At 46.3% G+C, this 27,554-nt stretch overlaps 1 protein-coding gene across 4 annotated transcripts in view; it reads right to left on the bottom strand.

The window, feature by feature from the left end:
• The window catches only part of GFRA1 (GDNF family receptor alpha 1), a 187,794-nt gene that overhangs the window by 117,773 nt on the left and 42,467 nt on the right, over positions 1-27,554 (bottom strand). For 2 of the 4 annotated variants that reach the window (XM_045191643.2, XM_024555415.3), the window contains one exon: positions 17,147-17,161. The exons of the other annotated variants lie outside the window; for them this stretch is intronic. In XM_045191643.2, the coding sequence (XP_045047578.2) occupies positions 17,147-17,161 (15 nt within the window). The remainder of the gene's footprint in view (positions 1-17,146; positions 17,162-27,554) is intronic. 4 annotated transcript variants of the gene reach the window in all.

The raw sequence follows: 27,554 nt of genomic DNA, 5'->3' as shown, positions 1-27,554 counted from the left end.
CATTGGGTAAATCGATGTTGCCAAAGTTGACTGATAAGAATAGAATACCTAAAAATAACTACCTGAATTCTTTCCCACCAGAAAATCAAAATAACAGAGCCATTTCCAGTGAATCATTCTGGACTGCGCTCACCTTTCTGGGTCGCCTTTAACCTACCCCTCTCTGCAGACGAACCCTGTGGGTGCTCTACGTGCTCTTGTTTCTCCTGAAGAAATCAAAAGGGAGTTTGAAAGGTTAATTAAAATATCTGCCACAGCTTTTGTCGATATCTAACTGAGTATACAATATTTAGCTGGATCAAGGACTGGGCTTCTGAATAATTAAGTATTCTGGTTGATAGAGAATGACCCTATATCCATAGATGCTCAATAATTAGAACAGAAACAAAACCACTGAGAAAGGGTTTGTTTGTTTTTGATGATTTAACTGTTAGCCTCTTGATTCACACATAGCAGGACATCAATAATTGTTTGCTGCAGGACTGAATTAAGAAGACACCCCGGCATTTAGGAGCGCTGGTAGGCTCATTTCATCACTCTCTCAGTATCTCCATCTTAATTCCCTCAACAGATGAAGAACCCTTTCTGAAACTTAGGGTTCATGGTGGTTTCTCACCACCACCTGCTATGGAGACCCAGGAAAGCAGGGGTCAGCACACTCATCCTATAATGAGCCAGATAATAAGTGTTTTCAGTTTGTAGACCACACAGTCTTTGTAGAAACCCTTCAGCCCTGCCACCGTGGCGCAAAAGGAGCCATAAACAATATTTAAATGAAGGGTTGTGGCTCTGTTCCAAAATAACTTTATTTACAAAAATCGGCAGGCCACAGTTTATCAACGCTTGCACTAAAATAATAGCTTCTTTTCTGTCATGGTCAAGTTTAGAAAACACCTCCCCCACTGAGCCTTCTTTAGTGCCTTCCAAAAGAACTCTTTCTGTACTTTACATTGCCGTATTGATTTAGTTCTGTCTTTTTTTGTAATACTTTCCCCGTCAGACTGAGACATGGGGCATGCCAGGCAGACTGCTAATTCTGTGCCTTTCAAACTAATAGCCTGTAAACAGCTGCCTGGCGTTCTTGTACAGGGCAGAGAGAGCGCTACGTCAGGGAAGGGCTAGAGGGACCACCAGGGGGACCACTCAGATTCCGCTGCCTACTTCCCAACAATTCAACTCAGACCCAAACTTGCAAACCTATTTGGTGAAACCTAAGCCTCACTAAGGAAGAGAGTTCCTTGGGGTTCTGCTTCTTAATCCAAATTCCTCATCAATTTTTTCTATATACATCCCATACTCTTTTCAAGAGGTCTGTACAGTTTTTTCTAAGTCATGTTTGATGTTGTTTTAGCCCCTCTCGTTGATGGATGCCCTGAGCAGCTGCTTGGCTGGCCTGCCCAGCATTTGTAGACAGATCATTTTCGGCCTTGTGATATTATTCTTATACTAGCCTCACCTTCCTTATAGAACTGCAAACTCCTTGAAGGCCAGATCTATGTCTGAGTTTATTTACTCCAGCATGCCCTATGTGCTTCACATAGTGTCTGGCATATAATAGATGCTCCATAAGTGTTAATTGGTTGAAAAAATACATAATCCTCTTGCCCAAGTAACCCTCTTTCATTCAGGATTTTAATCTAATAATAAAGCCCTCCCTAACTATATTAGTTGCTTATTGCTGCTGTAGCAAATTACCATAAACTTAGTCATTTAAAACACAAATTTATTATCTTAGAGTTTTAGAGCTCAAAAGTCCTAACATCAATGTGTCGGCAGGGTTGTGCTCCTTCCAGATTTTCTAGGAGAGAACCATTCTCCTTGCCTTTTCCAGCCTCTAGAACCACTTGCATTCCTTAGTTTGTGATTTTCCCCATTCTTCAAGGCCAAGAGCATAACATCTTCAAATCTCTCTCTCTCTCTCTCTTCCTCTCTCATTATTCCATTGTCATATTTCCTTCTCTGACTCTGATCTTTCTGCTTCCCCTTTATAAGGACCCTTGTGATTGCATTTGGGGCCCAGATAATTCAGGATAATCTTCCCATATCAAGACCACTCTCATCCACAAAGGCCTTTTCTCCTTGTAACAGAACATATTTGCAAGTTTCTGGGCTTAGGATGCAAACACACCTTTAGTGGGCCATTATTCTGTCAACCACACTATCTTCTGAGTTTAGGCGAATAGGGAGACTGAAGACAAAGAGTCAGGCATGAAAGCTTTTGAAAGAGAAGTTGGCTGCCAGCTGAGCCTATCCCCACTGGAAATGCCCACCGGAAGCACACAAAAAGGGTGATATGGAGCAGCACATGTGGCTTAGAAACCTTTCAAGTAAGCCTTTGAAGTCTCCCCAAAATTCTGACTGACTTTTCAGAAACCCACAGATCACTATTTCCATCAAGAAGCAAGTTCACAGAAACTATACAGTCCTAAAGTGTCCCAAAAATCATTGCTCAGGGTAACTAAAATTCATCCAGAAGGAAGTTCAATACACATGCCATTCTCAGCTAACCATACACCACCCGGGATGTGGTGGTCAAGGTGAGGCTTAAAACCGGGTTAAGAAGGAAGATACGGATGAAGGGAAAGACAGGTTTCGAGTATGAAAGCAGAACTGGTTGGAAGCCATCATTTGCTAGAATAATAGACCGTTCAGGCTGCATCTTCAAGATGATGACAAATCCCTTCATTTTACCGTGCGAAAGTTCAAGCATCAAAGCTGATTTGTCTGACATCACACCATAGTTAGGTATGATGCCCAAAAAACGTCCTCAGGCCCTCTGAATGCGAGTCTACTAAGAAATGAATTTTCTACTTTGTAGCTATATTTCTTCTAGATTTTAGAACCACCACACTTTAGTGGCCATGGAAAACATAAGAAAAGACAAAGATTTAGTATATTGATGATCAACTCAAACACATAAGCCGCGACCTCACACAGCCAGCTGCCTCCTGTGCAGAAGAGAACCTAATATATACCTTAGAGCAGTCATTTTTCTAAATTCTAGAGCAGGTTCTTTTTCAGAATTGCCTTCACTGTGTGGCTGTTAGTCAACCAACCATCCATCTATCCATTCCTTCAAATATCCATCAAACACCTACTGCGTACCAGGCCCTGGAGATAACAAGATGACTAAGACGGGTCCTTCCCACAAGAAGCTTGTGGTATAGTGGGGAGAACACAGGAAAACTGTTCTGCTAAACCTAACCCTGACACTAACCCTAACCCTAATGCCACATCCTATCTCTGACCCAGATTAGCAGCACCACGCTTGATGACTTGTCAAATGAACTTTGAACTTTAGCTTCTTTCCAAAAGCCAGATTCACCCTCATGTAAACCAAGACATGCACTAGGAGAGAACATTAGAAAACCTCTACTACATATGATTGCTTCCCCTTAAGAACAAAACAAGCTTTATTTATTTACATACAAAAAATTGGGGGCTGGGGAGAAGACAGGTTTTATACAGAAGTACTTGAAAGGTAACTAACTCCCTTTGGTAAAAACTGTAATGAATCTGTTTGTGGGTGCTGAATCTGAAGCCACACAGTGCTGGGGTGCACAGAAGCTCGAGCAGTCACGCTAGCACATCAAAACATACTTCTTTTTTTTTATTAACAATTGACAGTATGTACATTATTTTTCAGAAAAACTTCAAATTGTGTGTCTGGGGGGTGGGTGAATGGCACTTGGGCAAACTAGCAAACAACAGTTATGAAACAGTTCCAGGGGAGCCAAAGGGATGACTGATTTGACCTCATTTAGGCTGAGAGCCGGAGGGAGGAGAGAGTAAAAGACAGCAAGGATTCATCAGGAACCAAATCCGCAAGATGATCAATCCCAGAGCCAAACTGCAGGTCCCAGATAAAATCGAATGAGTGCTCCGGATGTGCTCCAGTAGCCAGGGAGAAAAATCAAATTCCATTCTTGTTCCCTTTGTGGGGAGAAGAGAAGAGCAGCGCCCCTCAGACCTGCTGTCCAGCTGAGTGGGAAGTGCTCCCGCAGTCGATTTGTGGGTGCACACCCATCCGGTCCCGGTGCGAACAGCACCTAGTTCCCTCCTTCAGGGCCAGGCCCCCAGAGACTTCCGTCTCAGCTGTGCCGCTATGCTAGCAAGCTGCCTGCTCCGTGCCTGCCTGGGCTTTCGCCCCCCAGGGCAGGCTACTAACCAAAACCCCTTGGGAAAGGTTCTAGTTCCCATTTGTAAGGGATAAAGACTATACTAGGGTTTTTGAGGGGTGACGGGAGGATGCATTTCAAAATAAATTGTAATGATACTAAAAATAACTCTTGAGATAACAAAGCTGTTGTGATGTGCTAGGATAAACTTGAACTTGAGGATCAGAAGGCCTGAATTTGAATCCTGACTCTTCCAAATATGTGACTTTGGGCAAGTTAAGAAACCTCTCTGGGTGTCAGAGATCAAGACCACGACTGTTATGACACAGGGTTTTATTAATTTGGCAAGAGTTTATTGAGTGCTTCCGCTGTGCCTGGCACTGCTCTAGACACTGGATGTAGGGCAGACAAGCACAGCAAGGCCCTTGCATTCGAGTGCTTTATATTCTGGCTGGAGAGACAAGCCAGGAACAAGTAAGCAAAAATAAAATAAAATAAAATAAAAAAGAATAAAGTAATTTCAGACTATAATGGGTCCTGTATTCATTTCTTGGGGCTGCTGCAACCAATTACCACTAATTCAGTGGATCATAATTTTAGAAATGTATTTTCTCACAGTTCTGGAGGCCAGAAGGTTATAATTGAGGGGTTGGTAGGGTTGTATTCCTTCTAAAGCTTCCAGAAAAGAATCTTCCTTTGCCTCTTCCAGAATCCAGTGGCTCCATGCGTGCCTTGGCTTGTGGCAACATCACAGTCGTGGCCCCCGTGTTCATGCGGCCTCCTCTCCCTGTCTCTCTGGGTCCTCTCCTCTTCTAGTACAGACAACTAGTCATGGAATTCAAGGCCACCCTAAATCTAGGATGATTTCATCTCAAGACCATTAACTAACCCTATTTCCAAATGAGGTCCCATTCTGAGGTTCCAGGTGGACATAGATTCAACCCATTACCCGTTTTGGACGAATGCTGTGAAGAAATGAAAGGAGGAAATGGGGGACAGTGTCTGCAGTGTGAAACTTTAGCAGGGATGGCCAGGGAAGGCAGCTCTGAGGAGGTGAGTGCCTAACAAAGAGTAGCCTGTTATAGGAGGAATGTTCCAGGGCCCTGAGGAAGCTCAGATAGACGAGGAAGCTCAGATGGTGGGTTCAGAGGTCCAAATGAAAGCCTGAGGAGGCAACTGAGGGAGGTGAGGGGACACAGGAGAGGGAGGCAAGAGCGGGGCATGGCTGGGGCCAGATCCCCGGAGCTGATATGAGAACTGAATGTGGTAAAAGATCTCAAGAACCAGCACACATGGCCTCCTTCTCCAGGGCTCAAAGGGCTGAACTTGTAATCCACCCACCAAAGAGACTGGGTGGTCCCAGCTCAGGAAGCCCCAAACCACAGCAGGCCTCTCTCTCTTCGGAGAGCACATTAATTTAGAGGCCTCTCTCCCCACCGCCCCCTCCCAGTGCAGGTGGTTTCCTGATGCAGGATATTAACTTTCAGCAGCTGGAGGTCCCTAACCTCCACACAGGCCTAAAAGGTTTCCTCAGGTTTGGATAAGCCTCAGATAAGGAGCTGAACTTTTGTGGGCTTATGAGAACTGCAACCTCCAATCCTTCAGAGATCCGCTCATCACGAACCTTAATCCATCCCAAATAAAACGTGTTTTCCCACCATGGCTGTTTAACAGGGGAAAAAGAACAGCTTTGTCTGCTCTGCAAAAGCCTCATCTGTACACTCGGCCCCTGGATTTAATTTCCGAGATTTACATTTTAATTCTTTAATATATTCAGGAGATAAATGGGTAGGGAGGCCTACGGTTGCGGCACCCAGCCCCTTCCTGGAAAACCCATTTGACTTGTTTGCTTCTCTCCCAAGGCTTTGTTTTCTCCCTCTTAGCAAATTTAAACTGATTTCCTTCTCCACTCTCCTCAGGACTTCGCCCTTTCTTTCAGCCCCTTACTCTCTCTTCTGCCCTAGTCCTCCCATAATGCCCTCTCCTCATCTGGGGACCCTCAGATTGGCTGGTCACCTGTCATGGTTGAAGAATGCCCCTCCCCCCAAATTCATGTCCATGGTGAACCTCAGCATGTGACCTTATCCACCCCTCTATCCAGGTGTCAACCTTTTTTTGTTGTTTGGCGGCATTTCAAAATAAATTACAGACATCAGTGCATTCGCCCCTAAATACTCCAGTGTGCACGTCATGAACCACAGTTCAGTATTTGTTGATTTTTTTTTCTTTTAAGGTAAAATTTACATAAGTGAAATGCACAAATCTTAAGTGTATATTCTCTGAGTGTTAACAAATGAAGACACCTGTACAGCCCACATCCCCATCAAGACACATTTCCATCAGTTAGAATGTTCGCTCTTGACTCTTCCAAGTCAGTCTTCACTCCCATTTCCCCAGAGGCAACCAACACTCTGAGTTCATGCATCACAGGTTAGTTTTAAAAACTGCATAGAAACGAAATCACGCAGAGTGTCCTCAGCAGCATCCGGTTTCTGAGGTTCGCCCACGTTGTTGTGTGTGTGTCCACACTTTGCTCCTTGTTATTTTTGAGTAGCACTCCGTTCCACGTGCACACAGCGGTTGGTCCTTCCTCCTAGGGACAGGCAACCGAGCTATCCCCAGTGTCAGGCTATTATGAATACGCTGTTATGAAGACTTGTGTACTCAAGTTTTCTGGTTGAACACGTGCTTCCACTTCTCTGGGTTTGGTTGGGACCTCACACCTGATCACTGCACTGTCTACCCTACCCATTGGCAAGCCCACCTTGGTGTCCTGGTCTTTCCAAAATGACTTGTGTGATATGGTCATTAAGAAAACTCAGACTAAGTCTCACTGCTTGGGTCCGAACTCAGACTTGGTCTTTCATTAGCCAAGAGACCTTCTGTAAAGTAAAACTTAAGCTTTCCAGATCTATTTCACCGTCTGAAAAGTGGGGATAAGCATGGAGAAAAATGAGTATATGAGCCTCATGGGATTGTTCTGGAGAACAAGTGCGTGCCTGCGTGCACCTGGCACATGCTGAGTAAGGACAGGCCCTGCTCGTCCTCTGCCACCCAACGCACAGCAGGTGTATTGTGTGCACAGTTCTTGCTCATCCTCTGCTCCAAAAGCTATAACGGCTCTCTTGACCTTCCAGCGAAGTGTTGAAACTTTGCTGCCTACACTTTAAAACAACCAAGGCCACCATTTCTCAACTTATCTAAAATATCAAGCTAGTTTTTTTATGGACTTAAATCTCATCAACTCAGAGGCATAACATTCACTGTGCTGATCAGGAATGCTGATTGGTTGACTGGTCACCCTTGAGTAGCAAAAGGAGTAATAAAATGAGTAATAAAAAATGGGAAAACTCAATAACCAATACTATTCATTTGATAGATAAAATCTTTTCAATCATACTAGGAGTAAAGAGGTTGTTGACGATCAGCAGGTGTGAAGGCTCTGTAACCTACCCCATCTAATCCCAACACCAAGCCTGTAAGGTTCACGACCTGTCAATAACCCATAAACACAATGCTATGTATTTGTCTCTCCCTCCATTCAGACTGTCCTTCCCCACTGTACCCACCCACAGGCCTGCCTTTTGTCCTTCCCATTCAGACCCTCTGCTTCCTTCAAAACTACCCCAAGCAGCACTCTCCCGGCAGCACCACCCCTTTCCCAGGAACCCCTGTCCTCTGTGACGTCCCCCCGCACTAGGAGAGGACGGCACCCACTGACCCACAGACTGACTGGCCTTCCGTCTCCTGTGACATCATCAACTCCTGACAGGTAAGCCCAGTGTCTGCTAACGCTCCCATGCTCCTGATCATGTCTTGCACAAACCTGGGCAGCTAAATATTTGCTGACTCATTCTAGGTCCAAATACTGTCCTCTCAGGGAAAAAAAAAATGGTGGTAAAGGCACAAAATGGAAAAAGATTTTAGGACTCAAGGATAGGAAATGATTTGGCTTAGTTCTCAATGTGACTGTCTGTGACATACCCGTCTGTGCCGCTGCCAGCTTTCTGTCCCAACTTTGTCACGGAAGCTAGACTGTCAAACATAAAAGAGGCATGTGCATGCGCTCACACGTGTGTGCGTGAGTGCACACATCCACACACAGCAGCCATGCACAAAATGTTCATTCCTCAGAGCCTCATTTCCACTTTCAGTCGTAGAACATCTAGTGAGCACCTACTACGTACCAAGCACTGTAATTGGTGCTAAACATTCAAGAGAAAAGGCCAGATTCTCTCTCTCTTTAGGACTCAGTGTGGTGTGGTAAGACAGATGATTAAACAGACGGTTATAACAATGTGGGAGAAGTCCCGGCAGAGGTGTGAGAAGCTGATGGGCACCTCCAGAGTGCAGGGCAGGGTCCCCCTGCCCAGGAGGGGGGGAGGGAGTCGGGCTGGCCTAGCTGCGAGGACTTAGGCTGAGTTCGGAGAGTAAGCAGGAGCAGAGACATATCAATGAGGGGGACTGGGAAGCATTTTCTCAATGATTTCTAGGTTGTCCCGATGGTTGTGAATATTGTAATAACAAGACATCAGAGGACCATGTGAAAATGAGAGTCTGCTTCTCACAGCACCCACCCCTGAGCCAGCCACCATGATGGCAGGCCTGGGTACATTTCTGATGGCGGGGTACAGAACAGGACAAGGGTGGCTGTAAGGAGGAGAAAATACTCCAAACAGAGCAGTCACCAGATCCAAAGGCACAGAGGTGTGGCCGAGCATCTGGAAGAATAGAGATCAGTCAGGTAGGGCCTTATGGGGAAGAACAGGATGAGATGGGTGAGGGGTGCAAGAAATAATGGGTGGGTATGGCTTGGGGAGGTCTGGCCCAGGGTCCCCTAGAAGAAACTGCTTGTCAACAAGTGCCCACATCCAGCCATTAGCCTGGGAATACACCATCAAACCAACTGTCAAGGCTAAAGAACAAATTTCTATCAGCTTTCAAATGCTTCCCAAGACACTGCTTCATCTAAGAACAAAAAATCTGAACAAATCAACTGCAATTGTTTGCAAGGTTCTGTGGCTTCCAGCAAGCCGGGCTCCGAAACAACAGCAGTGGAGCTTCCTGACATCATGGGGTCCAAGAGCCCCCACACCCTGACTGCTGGCCTGGAGGGAGCCAGGTGCACCAGAGGTACCAGAGGGCATTGGCAAATGGGCATTGGCTGTCTCCACAGGCATCCCCATTGGCCAGCTAATGAATGCAGCCATCACAGGTGGGCCTCCCAGTAAGAGCATCCTCTCTGCCTGGAGCGGACAATGCACCAGCCCAGGCATCTGGGAAGGGCTGTCAGAGAGAGGAAGTAGGGGCACAGGGAGGGAATTGGCTGGTGGTGCCAACCCAAATAGATAAACAAGTTCAACCTACCATACACCCTCCTGCAGGAAACACAGCCTCATAATCTGTCCCCAGGACAAACTCAGCAACTTATGAGCATGGGTCTGTCTTGCACCCCAGTGAGCAGAAATCCATTAAAGAAGGTGCAGGGGGCTTTAAGCACTCAACAGCAGGGAGATTATAAACAGATCAGCTGTTGTATCCCTGCCCTGCCCAGGCTATGGGAGGAAGTGCAAATGTCGCAGCTCAAAAACAAGGCACTATGCAATCAGCTTCTGCTCTAAATAAAGGAAACCCATTTGGAAGCTTCTGGAGCTAGCACTAGCTGAGAAGTCACAAGAACAAGCCTGAGTCCGGTGTGTAAGAAGGAGGGCACTGTGAGGGACTGAATGTTTGCGTCCCCTTGAAGTTCATACGTTGAAACCCTAACTACCAAGGTGATGGCATTAGGAGGTGGGACCTCTGGAGACAGGTCAGGAGCGTAAAGCCCTCAGGAGTGGGATTAGTGCTCTTACAAACAGGACCCCAGAGAGCTCCGTGCCTCCTTCCACCATGTAAGGACACAGCGAGAAGACAGCCATCTATGAAGCAGGAAGCTGGCTCTCAGCAGACATCATCTGGGTCTAAGACTTCCAGCCTCTAGAACCACGAGAAATAAATGCTTGTCATTTGAGCCTAACAGTTTATGGTATTTTGTTATCACAGACGAAACAGACTAACACAAGTACCCAATAAACCCACTCTTCTGCACCTGGGCAGTCACATTAGGACTTGTTAGGAAGCGTCAAGGATCTGTGACCGTGTAACACCAAGGGTAGATGAAAGCCCTTCTTTAGGAGTTGGTGAGCATATAGCAGTACCTGAAGTCACGCTACCTAGGTTCAAAATCCAGGCTCAGGTGTCTCACTCTGGAAAGATAAGCAAGGGGAAGAAGCTAGAATGGTCCACGTGGTAATGGATCCGAGTTAAAGCCGTCAGTAAGAATTCACACTTAACTCAATATAGATATACCTGGTTACATACAGAAATAGTTATGAATATGCATATACGCACAGGCTAGTGTACACATGTATATTTCTTTGCTCTGACATCTGAGACAGCTTGAAAGAAATGACATTCCAGTAGCAACAACCACACATAGCACCTAGATCTTGGTTTCTAATATCATTCTCCAAAGTAACCAGCACACCTGGAGGAATGCAAGAATCTAGGACAGAGGTGGATAATATGCAAGATGACCCTGGAGCATCTTGTAGTGGCAGTAAGTGCTTTAAAAAGCAGAAGAGCTTCAAAAAGAAGTGACGGGGCATAAGGAACCAACAGAGAGAGCTCCTGATGGCCGAAGCTGGAACAAAGTTGGAAAAAAGCTCCTAGCAGCCAAAGCAAGAAAATAAATAGAACTGTATTACATTATAGCCCAATGGATACAATAAATACCTGCGAGTCCATACTGACCTAAATAAACGACTGAATAAAGTAACAAATGAGGAATAAGAGCCAAATCTCCCACACAGAAGGTTAGTCCATGCACATACTTTTCCCTCAATGGGCTAAACCCTAACTCCCCATGCCTTCACTGCGGGCTTGGCACAGATTGCCTCCGAAGAGTGCAAGAGCATAAGGAACTTGGCGGTGGAGAGCCGTGACAAACACTACTTCAGTCAAATGGTGAAGATCAGCATTGATCACCATAGGCCCCGTTCACAGAACGGGCATGTGATGCGATGTGATACACGGGGCCCTTCAGCTCCACGATCCTCCCCAAAACCCATAGCCTTGGTCTAATCAGGAGAAAAACATCAGACAAACTCCAAGAGAAGGGCCTCCTACAGTGTGGTCCCCCAAATACCCGTACTCCTCAAAACTGCCAAGATCATCAAAAACCAGGAACGTCTTAGAAACTGTCACAGCCAAGAGGAGCCTAAGGGCACATGACAAGTCAGTGCAATGTGGTGTCCTGGATGGGATCGCAGAACAGAAAAAGGGCATCAGGTGAAAGCTAAAGGAACCTGAGTAAGCTACGGACTTCAGTTCACAATAATGGATCGGAGTCAGGTCATGGATTGTAACACATGTGCCATACTAATGTAAGATTAACAACGCAGGACACAGGGTGTGGGGTACATGGACATTCTCTGTACGGTCTGCACAGCTTTCTTCTGACACTCGAAACCTGTTCTATAGGATGAAGCCCCTCAATTAAAAAAAAAAAAATCCTGGCTCTACCACTCACTAGTTATATAACCATCACTTTGTTGCGTCCACGCTGTGCCTCAGTTTTCTGCTCTGTGATGCGGGATTACTGGCTATAAAACCTATTAAAGCATGGGGCAGATTCAATGAGAAACTGCGTGTAAAATGCCTGTCCCAATGCCTGGACTGGGAGAGATATAAAAATGTTGATGTCATCACCATCCTCATCATTACCATCATCACCATAAACTAAAATTTTAAAAAGACACACTGCTCTTCTTATGAGCAACCATCTCAGCAAAGGCATCTCAAAGTCTCCCGCTTCACTGATCTTGCAATTGTGAGACTCCAGCTACTGGGAGGAAAGGCTCTGAAACTTCACTCCGAACTCATGTCCTGTGATTGGAGTGGGTACACAGTACCCCAACGAGAACCCCACCCCACGGGCACCTGGCACCGAACAGGTGGCCCCGCACAGCCCATGAGGAAGGTGATAAAGCACCACAGAGAATGTGATTATTTAAATGTGGTTATCGCCTTCCTCATACATCACACACACACGCAAAGTGAATCTGTGGAAAATTAAATGCTAACGTTGTTCAGTTGGTGCTGGAAAGACGGATGCACCTCCTACATGACTCCGAATATTCTACTGATTCTGGATGAAAAGGGGGATGGTATTAAGTATTAGCATGCAGGAAATGTGGCCAGGGAACCAACCACTTGCCACCGTGAAACCCATTTTTCTCATTTGCTGGTTAACGTCATATGACAACTTGGATGTGGGTTATGTTTTTTTTTAACCTGGCAATGGTAACAATAGATTTAATTTATTCCCATAAATCCCACCCTCATGAAGAAAACGATATTTCATAACGTGTAACACTACCAGAGGGACCATAATTCATGGCTAAAGGGTCAGAGCTTTATAATAGATGGGTTTTCGGAAGTGGTTGGGAAAACCTAAGATCCAGCCCTAGCAGTTCAACCGATACACTTGAAATATACAGGAGAGCTCTAGCACATTACGAATGGCCTGGTCCCTGTCACCACAAGCCCACCCCAGCAATTAACAGGCTTGGCTGGACTGCCAGAAACCAAACTGTGATTGATTTTTCTCTTCAAGTGAGTAACAGCAGTGCCCTCCATTGCCAACGCCCTATTAATCCGCGTGGGGAAGCGCTGGCGCTTCGAAATGGCCGCGTGGGTAAGTGACACTTCTGAAACCGCAGTTCTTTTAACCTGAATTCTCAGCCACTGGGGAAGCCTCTCTTTCACCCAAGTTCTCCAGGCAACAATCAAAACCTGTAGCGTGGGCTATTTCTGTGCACTGTTAGGGCAAATCCATAGTGCAGAGCCTGAGCAGGAAGCTAACGTGGGCTGGGGATCTCCCCAGCTCTCTCGTTGGACAGATGAGAAAACAGGCTACAGGGCAAAGCTCCTGGTCCAAGTTCCCCACAGAGGGAGCTACCCCCTCGGGAGCCCAACTGCGGTCTCCTGAGCATATGAACATGCACCTATATTAATATGTCATACGTATGATACACCTGTGTGTATGCATTGGAGAAACATGGCTTTTTAAAAATCTAAAGACACACAGAGGAATATTTTAACGAGGCCCTCAATGAGCATTACTTGCCACAGCCTTAAGGAGAGGAGGTGTAAGTCATGGGCACAGGACTCCCCACAGGCAAAGCAGGCAGAAAGTGTGGCACCCAGCAGAGGCGAGCTGCTGGGAATGGGCCACCCAGTGGGTCCCACGGCCCAGGATGGCAGAGACCTGCTAAGGGGAGCTATTAGGACTGTGGGCAGGGCCCCATCTCAGCCGGCCAGAGCTCGCTCAGCACTCCATTCTGGTCCTGCTTTAAGTTCTCACACACTGTTCTTGTGCTTTTCCACAGCAGCCAGCTTGGCGATTTTTAGTGTACATAAAACCAGGACACTCTTCTCCTTAAAACCCACCACCGGCTTCCTTCCTCTGATCCCCAAACAGCCATTCTTTCTCTCCTCTGCATGTTCCTTTCACACAACTCTCTCCTTCACCCACAAGCCCCAGCAACACCAGCTTCCTTCAGATCCTGGAACAATGGGTGTTTCTACCTAACAGGCTTCTCCCTTGCAAGTTCCCCTGCTGGTTCTCCATGTCCTCCCATAGCTGGTCCTTCTTGTCATTCTCTGACCACCCCATCTAAAGTGGCCCTCCCGGCCACCAACATACCACCCTGTGGTATTTTCTTCACGGCAGATATCCCTCTAGAATTTATTGATTTGCATGCTTGGCACCAATGTCCCCAAGCCAGACTGAGTTCCCTGAGAATGGGGCCTTTGCTATCTTGTCTACTCCCTTATCCTCAGGGCCCAGAAAGTGTGTGGCACAGTTACCAGCTGCAAAACTCACTACGCTCCAGAGGTGTCAAAAGTTACTTGAGCTGAAAGAAAAAACCCTCCAGGACCAAGATGCCAGCTCCAGGGGGAAACAGAGGAGGAGGAAAGGCCATGCCTCCTTGGGCTCAGAGTCTGGAACGGACTTGGGTACACAGCACCGAGCAGAGAATTAACTCAGCGGTGAAATCTTTATACTGTGCCCACTTACGCTTTCAAACATCTGCTGAGTGGTATAGCTGGATTTCCAGGCCACTTGCTCAGTTTCTGTTCAACTGCAGAATCAAGGTTGAGCCCATGGAAGAGCATTCAAAAGGTGCTCTAGTAACTTCAAATGAGGTGTGCGTGTGGTTCTGACTTCATTATTACAGGGCTGGTATAAGTGCTCTAACACTTGAGATTCTAGACATGTGTGCACACAGAACACTTCCAATTGCATCTGACACCGTGAAGAGCAAGTCTATGGCACTTTGGAATTTCTGAGAGCCATCCCCTGACTCTGAGCTCTGTGGACAATAGAGAATCTAGGTCAGGAAAGGCCCTTTGAAAACGTGGCCCCGTGGCCCTAGAACTCATACATACGGAAGGCCCAGCCGTGGGCCCGCTGTCCTTAACAGTCCTCATACCCTGGGTGTAACTGTGGCAGTTACAGATGAAAGAACCAGAAACACTACAGAGGCCCAGGAGCAGAGTAGAAACACGCTCCCACGTGCACACAGCACCGTGCGGCAGAGAAAGGCCCAGCGGTAGCTGCCGCACTGTCACCGACTGTAACGAGATTGATCTGCAATGCAATAAAAGGTAATGTAATCCAGAGGAAACAACTGCGGTTCCCTCTGAGGACATCTGACGTTCTCAACTTGCAAGCCTGAGTCCCTCTTCTCCTGCCACGGGGCACGGCAGCCCAAACACACAGCCTCCTCTGGGTACAGGGGCCCTACTCGCTCACTGCCAGACCCACACATTTGCAAAGCAGCATCCCCCCAACTGCCCCAAAGCAAGCAGGGCCTGGGTGCCCCGACATGGCAGGAGCTAGAGGCACGAGGAGTCACCCTATGTGAATGGGCTTCAGAGATGAGCCCGTGGCTCCCATCCATCTGAAGCCACCTAGTTTTCTGATTATTCCTAGCACAATTCAGAGCCTCCAGGATTCAAGTGAATGGCACAATTCTACAACAGAATTTCAACCCCAGAAGGTGTTGTAGAGTCATCGTTTAGGTTCTGTCTGTACGACACAGAACCTGTTGTCTCGGTCCAATGCAACTGTCAATGGTCCGTTTTTACTGTCACATTTTACTGAGCATTCATTTCACAGGAAGAATGGCCAGAAGCAAAGGTAAGGAGGAGGGACCAGCTGGCAAGTTCTTTGCCATCATTTCAAGAATCTGTCTGCATACAAAATGGTCTTCTAAGGCTGGTGCCATGTAAATAATTCACAAAAGCCAGCTCCGTTCTCTCCGTTTGAAATCCTAGTAATATCTTATAAGGGAACTGCCACACACCCGTGCACAGGGCAGCGGGCAGCGAGCAGCTCCCGTCTCTGGAAGATGCTATTTAGTCTCGATGGCCCATGATTTGCAGATGATTATAACTTTTGCTCTGCATATCACTGTTACTGACAGGCAAATGCCATCCATCAAATGGCATGACGGATTCAAAAAGGAGGCAAACTTGACATAGGCGGTCTGATGGGCCGTGTTTTATGCCGATGACAACAAGCAGGAACGCTGACATGTTCCAGAAAGCCTTTCCAAACTCAAACGTTCTGTGCCTCACAAGGAGAAATGCCACTCAGCAGTGGGTTGTACTTGCGCTCTAGTTCACAGGAGAAAAAAAAATCCCATTCCCTTTCCAGGGCACCCCACTGAACCCCAAGTTCTCGAGGAAGAAAGCAGTCTGCAGCAGGGGGCTCCAACGGCAACCCTTTCCTTCCGTGCACGGGCGCGGCTCCTTCTGTTTTGCTCATCTCTTAGTCTCCAGCCAAATGGAACTTATTACTTGTAGTGTGTTGGGATTTATGAATTATTTATACAAGTAGGTCTATGACTCCAGACTCTTAAAAGACAACGCAACAGTCCCCTCACCCTCAACATCCGCAACTGCGCTTTTATGCGGGAGAGTAGGCAGACATTCTCCATAACACAGGCTGCCTGTTGGGGGTAAAATAATAGTTGTGAAAATAGCAAGCCTTTAAGATTATTTGGAAGCTATTTATGGAATGCCTGGGTGTATTTTTAAACCAGTCTCTTCTTCTGAGCCAGACTTGGATTCAAGAAAGATGTAGCAGACTGTGCTACAAACATATTTCCCAGCTTGAACACAAACAGTCATTCCTTGCCACTTTGCCCGCTAGCTTCAGACTGTGATTAAAAAATAAAAAAGGGCAAGAAGCTGTTCCCCTTTCACATATGTCTGGCAGGTTCAACAAGCCATGGCCACGAGTGTCCCAGGGCACGGTGTCTGTGTATCCTAAGTGGGGAGTAAGACACACACCAGAAGACACAGTCGGGGGTTAAGCTTGCAGCCTCCAGCTCCCCAGAACATGTGACCTTGGCAGACAAAACACATAAGACACTGCCCTGTTTCTGTTATAGGCCCAGTTGGAGGGGTCCTGGGGGACACCTGGGTTGAAGGGCACAAAGCAACCAGCTGGCTATGGTTTTGCCCACACCTCCAGGACAGCGACACATTTGGTGAAGAAACGCCAATGTGAAGCTGGTTTGTGGAGCTCTGACCAAGCTTCAGCCGCCCTGATGATGCAGGAGACCTGAGGATCAGTGCTCCGCCTGACCCCCTCCAGAGACACCTGCTCTTCCCCATCTCACATGTCCTACAGCACCCCTGCCCCCTGCAGGGGCTCAGCCATGAGTCCCTCCCCCGTGCCCCTGCCCCAGTCGTCCAGGTCCCGTCCTACCCACAAATGCGATCCCAAGGACACACCCAGAAGCTGGATGGCACATCAAGTCATCTCAAGCCATTGTCCTCATGATGCCTCCTAAAGTCCCCGTGACATGTTAGAGAGATTGAGAAGCCCCATGACCTTCTGCAGCCAGGCAGTCCCCCATTCCCAAAAGAGCACAGCCAATGGGAAAGCAGGCAGAAGGCAGTGATCTTACCTTGCTGGAAAACATCTGCCAGGAGAGAGGAAAAACAGCGGAAGAGAGCAGGGAGAGAGAGAGGAGAAAAACAAATTAATAACAATGTCAAACAAGACGATGATAATCACGGCTAACACACACTAACTGCTAGGCACTCTTCATGCAACGGCTCCTTTAACTCGGAGGCAGTGGGTTAGAGCTTGGACTCTGGCATGAAACCGCTTGGGCTGAAGTCCTGGCTCGACACTTACCAATGCTGTGGCTGACATTCTCCAAACCACAAACACATCAGAGTACTGGGGAGAGTAAACAAGCTGTAGCCTATGTTTTAAGGGCTGAGAACACTGCCCAAGACAGAGTAAACCCACAAAGTTTGGTCATCAGTATTATTAATACTCTTATTTTCACAACCACTCTATGAAGTGGGTTGTGTGATCACTCTCATTTTATGGACGGGGAAACTGAGGCTCTGGAAGGTTGAAGAACTCACCCTAAACCACAGACGAGTAAGTAATGGGCTCCGGAGTAAACCCAGACCTATTGGATTCCAAACACCATATTCCTACCCACTGCTGAGCTGCCTGACTAGTTTGTAAGCAACCACGAAAGCAACGAGGACACACAGGAAGATAAGCAGAGGAAGGGCCTTTGACCTCACTGAAGTTCCATATTTAAATCACGTTAACAAAACATTGGTGGATATTCTCCACATCGTAACTCACAACTAATAACACCATGTCTTCATATTAAATCCTAGGTCAAAGTCTGTTGAAAGGTGAAAAAACTGATTTGTTTCAACAGCTATCTGTGAGGTTACTATATGCTAAGCACAATGTCTGGCGCTGGGGACCGTACATCTAGTGAAAAGCACACACAAACACGAGCAATCACTAACACCCCTCTCCAAGGGGAATCACTCGCGGGACTTTTACCCCCTTACATTTGCTCTATTTTGGAACATTGTATAAATGGGCTGATACAGTGTGAACTTTTCCTGTCTGCCTTCTCTGCTCTGCAGCACGGTGGGTCCCGCGCGCTGCAGTAGGTAGTAGACCACTCACTCACGCTCACTGCTGGATGGTATTCCACTGTGCGAGTGGAGCATGATTTTTAATTTCATGTAAGCATTTGTTATTCTAATTTTTGACAATGAACATGCCTTGCACTTCCTGAAACTTAAAAGAAGTTATTTTCATCTCAAAAACCAAGAACTGTATCATCAACACCAAACTTTGCTGTCAGTCATCAGCTAAAACATCAGCTCCTACGAGGTCACAAAGAGCCAAGGGCCGGTGAATGGGGCGGACGACACACGCACCTGGCAGGCTAAACAGACTGCAAGGACAGAATACCTGTGGGCACAGGTGTCAGTTCAGTGGGGCACACGTGACCCCTCTGAGGAATGTCACTCGCATTCAATACACGGGCTCCCAAGGGCACACCCAGGCCAGACTGCAAACTCACAGTTTCCAACTCCAGGGAGCTGGCTAAGGCGCCACCCTTTCTCCCGCACTCCCGGAAGCCAACTGGGATGCAAATGGCCCATCTGGTACCCTTATGGGACACCTTTAACTCTGCTCTAATTTATATGTGCTCTCCATCATTCAGTAACCTCAGTAATTCATCATCAGCACTGTGCGCAATGCTACTCACCTCCCACACCCTGACACTGTCCAGAGACTGAGAAGGACCATGTGAGCTCCCTAAGCATATACCACAGTCGCACACATTTGCTGCCTCCAGCAGAGTGTGAACCACCCACTCGAACCAGCCTGCACACCTGGAGGAGCCTGCCTCCTCAGCCTGCAAATGTCAGAGCCTATCCACACAGAGAGGGGCATCACTGTTTCCGCCTCTGTGCTCCTTGAGTAATTTGTACATGTTGCAATTATAGCTCCTATTACAATTAGTTATTTATGTAGACCCTGAGCTCCTGAGGACAAGAGGTATGTGTCTTAATCACTTTTTGTGGGTCCTCACTGCCTGGCATGGTATGCTCCCCGGGGAGGGAAGGAAGGAGGGCTGGTCTATCTCAACATCTACGTGGTCCGACCCCCTCAATTTACAGATAAGGAAACTGAGTCTACAGGTGTAAGAGGTTCTTCCCGAGGTCCTTCATGGAGTGACAGGTTGAGCCAGGATGACATGAGATTCATTTAACCTCAATGAAGCACAAAAGCTCATCCCTATTATTAGCAAAGTACAAATTAGAGCTTGATCATTCTCCTCTAATGAATACAGACAAAAATTTCCAACCTTGAAAACATCAGTGAAATAAGATTAAGTCTTTCAAACACAGATCCAGTCTCAACATCCGTCCAGAATCCTCAATCTCCTCTCCACAGCCTCGGAAAGGGAGCACATCCTTCGAAATTCAGTGCTGATCTGAATCACTGGAAAGCCTCCGCGGGCGGGGAGGCAGGAAATTCAGGCAGGGTTTTACTGTAGTGACCTTCTTCCTTCCAAATCTCCTGTGTCTTCCCTGCCTTAGTAGACAAATCTGCACAAATCGTATTTTCTCTTCCCCAAAACTCTCGTGATTTTCATATAAGCTATTTTAAATTTTTACAAGAACCCCTTTTCAGCTTCATTTACCCTTGCACCTTTTTATTCAGATGAAAATTTTAATAAACACTAGTATAAATATTGCAACAATTTTGCCCACGAGTTATATTGTAACTTACACTCAAAATTCATGTCTGTTGTAGTCTGTGGCATAAATCATTTGGTTCTTAGCATTATTTAGCTCTTTGCTCTGTATAATAATGGCTTGCGTGCCTTCTTTAAAATTTTACAGCTCCAGGTTGACCTGCCATCTAGGCTCAGGCTCAAGTGATGCAAGGACAGAACAGAAAACAAGTGAGAAGATGGTAAATTTTGTGCTGTTCGGCTACACGCTACCTCCCTCTCCCAACTGTAGACCTCACAAAATACTAGCCACAAAAACACTCTTGCCGTCTCCCAGGCTGGTGTTGATGACCCACACCTCCATCCTCCAACCCACAGGGATTGGTCCCTACACAACCAAACACCTCGAATTTGAGTGTGATCTTCTTTTAGTCTAACCAACCTCTGTGAATTATTTGGGAGTCAATTACACTCTCCGAGCTTGAGTTTCCTCATTGGTAACCCGGGTGTATTTTAACATCCACAACACTGGTGCTGGGAAAGTTAAGTTAGATAATTTACACAAACCTTTCCCACCAGCTGCTGTGGAGAATGTCTGAGAAGAAGACTGAGCATCATCTTTTCTGTTTTCCCTGAAAATGGAAGTCACACAGTACAGAGCCAAGGGCTTCTCTAGTGCCCACCCTCGCCACAAGTCGGGTTGAGCCCAGAGGACTCCAGGGACACTTGTGCAGAGGAAATGAACTCCTTCAAACAAAGCTCTGCTCTCACTCACATCCCGAGGGAGAAAACCTCAAACCCCAGTCCTTCCCGGGAACAAAGAAAGCCTGTTCTCCAGCCCCACCCCCACTCCCTGGAGCCAGTCTGGTCCTATAGGTGGATGAAAGGCCATGCATACGTTGGTGACTCAGATGTGAGAAGAAGAAAATAAGACAGAAGGAACTTAGATGAGCCTCAATGTCCAGTTTCTTCAGTGAGGAAAGAACATCAAGGACACTTTCCCTCCTCCCCCACAGCTACTGAGAGATTCACACCCCAGAGATCTGTAATGCACGCAGCCCTCCGGAGACAGGGGCTATGAAAAGACTAGATTATTTATTAGTATTAATAAGTTATGGCAATTAGGCTGGATGATTCCTTAACGTGGCTGATGAAAAACTTTCTGGAGTGTTACTCATCCACATGGCCAATGTTTACCTCTATTAAAAATGATTTAACTACACTCTGGGTGAACCCCCCTCTTGTGCCCGGGGTTAATAATTAGCACTGCACAGAGCCACGCGGGTTAAGTGAGTTGGCTCTCCTCTATTTATCTATTGCTTTCTTTTATGGGCAGACCTGGATGGCAGTCTTATTGCCCATTCAGTCTGCTAAGAACAATTTACTATTTCAATCCACACTCCATAACTGTGGCTAGAGAAGTTCTCACTATCATTACAGTATCAGTCCACACTTAGTCCACACCCCACGGCATTCAAGGTACGCCAAGCAGTGAAAGTGTGCATGACTTCCCTAAGACCAGGGGAAGTAAAGCCACTAGTTCTCAAACAATGTAATCATACTACTCTCGCAATTTTGCTTTCTTTTCTAGGTTAAATTATATATGAGGGGAGTTTAGTTTCTTGAAAATGCATGCACTTAACTCCCATTTAAGAAATCTCACCTGGGGAGACAGCTGTCTTGTGAGTCCTCCTGTGGTCTGAGCTACAGAGTGAAAATTCTCTTTCAAGTACAAGGGCTTTTATAGTAAAGCACTGTAACTTTTACTGGGACCCAACTAACCAGGGGCAAAGGAAGAGCAGTAGGGAAAAGCTGGAATAAATGCTGATTCCTAGAGTGGGTCAGGTCCACCAACAGCCAAAGTAAATTTCAACATGGGTTAGGCAGCCCCCTTGCCAAATTTCAAAAGCCAAGCAGGCTTTATACACAAATATGAAGAGTACCAGAATTCAGTCCATGATTTTTGTGCTCTGCCAATCTCTGCGAATCAAGTGAATTTTCTATGTTGCAAAGTGGGTCCCTCCAATGCCTCCCTCTTGCTGAATGCCCACACTCCAGAGTAGATCTGCTTCAAATTGACCAAGTCTAGGTCCAAAAGCCTAGGGCTTCCTGAGGAGGGCAGGGTTATCTCCTCTCCCAAATACAATCCAGGGCCATGTCACAATATGACTGTGGCCACTAGATCCCATAACCTGAGATGGGTGCCAACTCCTCATGCGGTGGAAACCTGGGGTAGTGAAGCCTCTGGCAGTCTGTGTTCTCATCAATAAAATGGGGATAACACAGATAAGCTTTGTCTCACCACGGCGATATCATGAGGATCAAGGATGATAATTAATCAGCACAGAGCCCACGGACTTAGGAATCTAATGCCAGGTTCCAATCCTTGCTAGTCCACCATCTAAGCCACCCTGGGCTAGCTACTGAACCCACATGAGTCCCTGTTTCTTCATTTATAAAACGGGGATAATAAAACTTATCTTTCCAAATTCATGAGAACCACCAAGATCGTATAGGTAAAGCTCTTATTTAGCACATGCTAGCTGGTTTACGGTACATGCTCAATAAGTGAAAATTGCCATCATTATAATAATAAGCAAGAAAACAGGGCAGCAAAAAGCTCAGGTCTTGAAGTCAGAGCTGGCCCCACGTCTCTGGCTGTGACCTTAGGCAAATGACTGAGGATCCCTAAACCTAGCTTTTCTCATCAGCAACATGCAGATAACAGCAATAGCTAACTTTCGTGGTAACTCATAAATCACTATGGAGATTAGATGAAGTAATACACATAGAGTACCCAGTAACTAGTACTCAGAAAGACGTCTATGAATTGTAGTGTTATTAGTCAACAAACATTTACTGATCGCCTACTATTTGAAAAACTTTCTCTGGGGCTATAAAAGTTACCATAAGAGAAAATCCATAAAATAAATTGATTGTTTTAATTTCATCTTACCATCATGTCGCTAAATGCCATTAAGAAACTTTAAAGCAATTCTCAAATATTACCTTGTGAATGAATTATTTTTAATCTTTGAGATCAGAAGTCCAATGGCATCCTATCTTCAATCAATGATCTCAGGGATTGGGATTAGAAGTTCCAGAAACCCAGGGCCAGCCTTTGTCCTTGGCACCACTCACTCCTCTGACATTGCCTGTCTCCTGTGGACCTGTCATTATTTCTCCCGGTCACCATGTAGGGGGCTCCAGCATGCTCCAGGCTCTCACCAGGGTTTCCAGCCATGTTCCCTGGAAGTGTAGGTTCAAACGAGGTGGGAACTGTATGGGGACAGCGGAACTGAAAACCTCTACTTGTACACTGGGGTTCTATGAGGAATTTGTCTAAGAAAAGGGTTCTGCTGCTTTATTAAATAACTCAGTTAAAGTTTGAACACAACAAACCACTTAACGGAGTCCCTTCCTGTCCGGGTGCAGGTCTGTGTTCTCCTGGAGAACAGCCAAAGTCAAGGGCTCCTCCAGTGTCCCTGTGTGGCCTCAGCAGCACCACGCAGGGGCTGTGATTAGCTTCCTATGTCTCCAAAGCCAGACAGCTCAGGCAGCCATGTGGCCACACAGCCAACATCCATGCCCCTTCCACTTCCCACAGGCACACTCAGGCGGCTCCGACTGAACAGAAGCCGGTGAGCCTTGGTTAAGGTCTCCAGTCTCCAGCCCTCAGTGCCCAAAACAAACCAATTCCTTTTCTTTGTATTTATTTTTAGAGAGAGGGGAAAGGAGGAAGAAAGAGAAGGAGAGAAATATGATGTGCAAGAGAAACAGCAATTGGTTGCCTCTCTCACACTCCCAACTGGGGACCGGGCCCACAACCTAGGCGTGTGCCCTGACTGGGCTTCAAACCAGCGACCTTTTGGTCCACAGGCCATTGCTCAATCCACTGAGCCACACCAGCCAGGGCACAAACCCATTCTTTAATGGGGACAGGCCTTGCATCTCTCTGTCCTTTTCAATGCAGGCCTGAAAAAGCTCCATCCTTTTCCTTACTCCTGGCCTCCCCTCACCTTTTATCGTGTTAGAAATGAAGGTCATGACTTTGCCTGTCATGGTCATACTTCTGAAGGCGCGCGGCATTCAGTGAATGTCTTTTATTTATGAGTAAGAAAAAAAAACTTGAAGCCCTGAAGTGTCTTCCTGCCACATTTTCTAGGGAATGTGCTACCGACATCCGTCGTAGGCCATGTGCTTATAACCCATCAGCCTACCCTGATTTGGGAGGGCAGCGCAAGGGACAAGGGACACGAGCTAGTGAGTCCCTAACATTTTTATGACATTCCACCCCTAGTATTTCTCATTCGTCACACAGAAGGATAAAGCTCTTAACTACTGAAAGCACATAAAAAAAAAAGATTTAGGAATAATACTTTTTATGATCTCATTCTGTATACTATGAAAGTTATGTTCAAATCTGCTAGTACTTTATGTGGCTGATAAAGTAGAACAGGATGGCTTCCCAGCTAACAGCGTATTTTATATCCATTTAAAATGTTTTCTCTTCAATTGAATTACTTTTTGAGTAATTATAATAAGACTAATCTGGGCTTAATGAATTCACGTACAAATACTTCAGACTACATTATTAATACCTCTCTGATATGAAACTACATTAAACTCGCTCCCTTTAGCAACCAGGGTTTTTCTTTGCACAGGACAGCATACGTGACTTTATCTGAGCTCTTTTAAATCAGCTGACTGAGAAGTCACAAGAAGCCACATTAATAGCTCAAACAAAAGAAGAGGTTGACAAATAATTTTGTTCTAATGTCCCTAAACTTACACAATTGAGTGTTAATTAGGAGCCGCAGAAAGTATTTTTATTAAGCACCACACATGCGAAGGGCTGAAGAGTCGGTCCATCTTCCGGAAGAAATCAGTTACAGCTCTGATTAGCGATGACATAAAACCACCAATGGCAAAACACTAGAAGTGAGTCTGTAAATATTAAGCCTTATTTTCTATGAAGTTTCCGAACCCACCAGTCTACATATCTGGCTTCTAGTTGGCACTAAAAGCGAAGCCACGCGTCTTCTCGGGGATTCAGTTTCTCCATCTGCAAGTTGATTTGTGCTGGATGATGTCTAAGGTCCCTTCCAGCTCTAAACCATGATGGTTTCAAGTTCAAAATTACACACATTATATCAAATGGGTTGTATGGCATGGAGCTTATCTGTCATCTTATCCACACTAAATTACATCCACAGGAAAAAAATTTCATTCCCTGCAATTCATATACATCCACAAACACATTCATAATATGGCTGGTGATTTCAGATTTATCCCAAGATATTATCACGGTGGTAAAGTACTTTTTCCCATTACAGATAAACTATAAACCAGATGAAACCTTTAAGGTTACAGGACCTTCTTGAATCCCCTTCTATTTGTACCACCACCACCATCCACCTAACATACACTTCCTGGAGGATGCTCTGTCATCTCCATTCCCATGTCAACTGATTAGTTTCATCACGTATATATTCCTCAGGCAGGTCTGTGAAGCCCAGGCTTTCACAGGACTAGCTACCCAGTCTCCTAAATTCAAACTAGGTATTCACAGATATCCAGCAGAATAAATCTCTTTCTTTGCCAGGTGATCATTACCAGGATGGACAACTGTAATGTAAACATAAGACAATGGTCATCATCATTATTCTGATGGCTTGGCACAAATTACTATCAGGAGAGCTTCCAGGAGCCAGAGACAATTAAAGTCTGAGTTCAGAGAAGCTGCCCCCAACATCAAGCATTGCTGATTAGAATGATTTGGAAGTAAATATGTTTCAGCAAATTGGCCCAACTCTTCAAGGAGGAAGTTTGGCCATGTGATCCGCTCTGGCCTGACCTGTTTCAGGAGGTGCAGGCTCCAGCCAGGCCCTGCATCAATCCCCTGAATAAACGAGGATAAATCATTTACGCATTCAGGAAGGTCTGCGTGGGGAGTCTCTGCAGCCCCTCCCAGTTCTCAAGTTCTACAACGAATCTTTCACTAGGACCCTTCGCTCTATGCTCCTGAGTTACCTGCACATCTTTTTGGTGCAGTAATATCCTCTTAACAATTTTCTCTCTCTTTCTCTCCAGCTAAGCTGAAAGTGCCATGTGACAGGGACGTTTTGTCCCTTTTAGCCCCCAAACCCAGGGTAGAATATTACAGCACAGTAGGCACGTTTAAGATTAATAATAACTAATATGTTTTCAGAGCTTTCCGTATATTGGGCACCATTTTAAGTACTGTGTGCAGATGTCCTGAATCTTCCCAATGACCCCAAAAGGTAGCTGTCATTATCACCCTCGTTTTAGAGATAAAGAGACAGAAGCCCACAAAGGGCAACTGAAGTTGCCAAAGGTCAAGGCGCAGGTGATCTGGGATTCAACACAGAGCCCACACTCTTAACCACTGTACTACACTGCCCCCCCCCCCAAACACCCAGCTGTTGGATGTGTGGAAGGATGAACAAGCAAAAATGCCTCACTCCTTCGAAAACATCCTGAAGGGCTCACTTGAGCCACAGCTCCAACGAGTCAATGCCATGACCATCACATCTCCAGGACTCTGACCGCACATTTTCTGTGCTTTTATTATTATCTGCAGATCTCAGTCCCACTGCAGAAACCACCTGAATGCGTCTTTACTTTTTAAACACTTTACAAATTCTCTTAAAAAAATAATAATGCAGCTACTTCAGTAGGTTTATGGCAACAGCTAAGGTAAGGACATGCGGAAAGGATGTCGAGCTGGATGAAAAGACGAGAATTCCAGAAAAGGGTAAGGAAAGGAGAACAGCACCAGGGCGCACGACTGAGCCATGAGGACTGGGCCGCTGTGTCTGATCCAGCTGCCATCCCGCTAGGATTCGTGGAAAGGAGGGTGTGAGAGGTGGGGGGGGAAGCCAGGGTAACAGGTTACGCAGTGCCAGCACCCCACGCGTGGGCTCTGGAGTCAGCGCTCTTGAGTTCTCAACCTGACTCTGCCACTGGGGAAGTCAGATGCCTTCTCTACGACTCAGCCTCTCCATCTGACACCCTGGGAGTAAACAGGGGCCATAGTGGGGATTAAAGGAGATCAAGATCAAGAGACTTAATACAGCGGCTGGCACACAGAAGGCACTTCATGGGAACAGGTAACTTGGAGAGTTGTGAGAAATTAAGTTTCAGGATATCATTAAGATCAACAAAATTCTTCAGCACCCTGGCAACTACTCTTGTTGCGATGAGTAAAATGCACTTGCATGGAACCTAAAACCAAAAAATTGGAGGAGCGCAGGGAAATATGCCAGAATCTACCCCGGATGTCCTCCAGCCCCCAACATGGAATGATGCAGCAAGGGAAAAGGGGGAGAAAACTTCTCTAGCAATGGAGCATCCATTCTCTCCTTATCGAATCTGCTCCTTTGGAAGCAGGACAAAGTTTATCACGTGAACAAATGTTAAACCCTACAAGTATTACCCCACACTCTATATCACGTAAGTGCTAGTGTTTTTCATCAGAGGGAGCTGGGAGCAAGAAATTAAGTGTGAACTGTCGGCTCTTTCATGAATGTTTCAGTGCACAGGTCTTTCTTCTGGAAGGCACGTACTCCTACGCTCAGTAGCTAAATATGGCTCCTCTCTCTCCATCTTGTCCCAGTGCTCGGCAGGACCGCACACTGGGCTGGGCTCTCCTATAAGGGAGCCAGGCATCTCCAAGGAGCAGAGTACTGAGGGAGCTGAGGACACCTTCCAAACAACGTCTGCAGCTGGACATTTTCATCCTCGTGAAGAAGAGTCAGCAAGCAGCAAATCTGGT

The sequence above is a fragment of the Desmodus rotundus genome, chromosome 4 (genome assembly GCF_022682495.2).
Source record: "Desmodus rotundus isolate HL8 chromosome 4, HLdesRot8A.1, whole genome shotgun sequence".
In the NCBI taxonomy this organism is placed as follows: Eukaryota; Metazoa; Chordata; class Mammalia; order Chiroptera; family Phyllostomidae; genus Desmodus; species Desmodus rotundus.
This window is presented reverse-complemented; position numbering and strand designations above follow the sequence as displayed.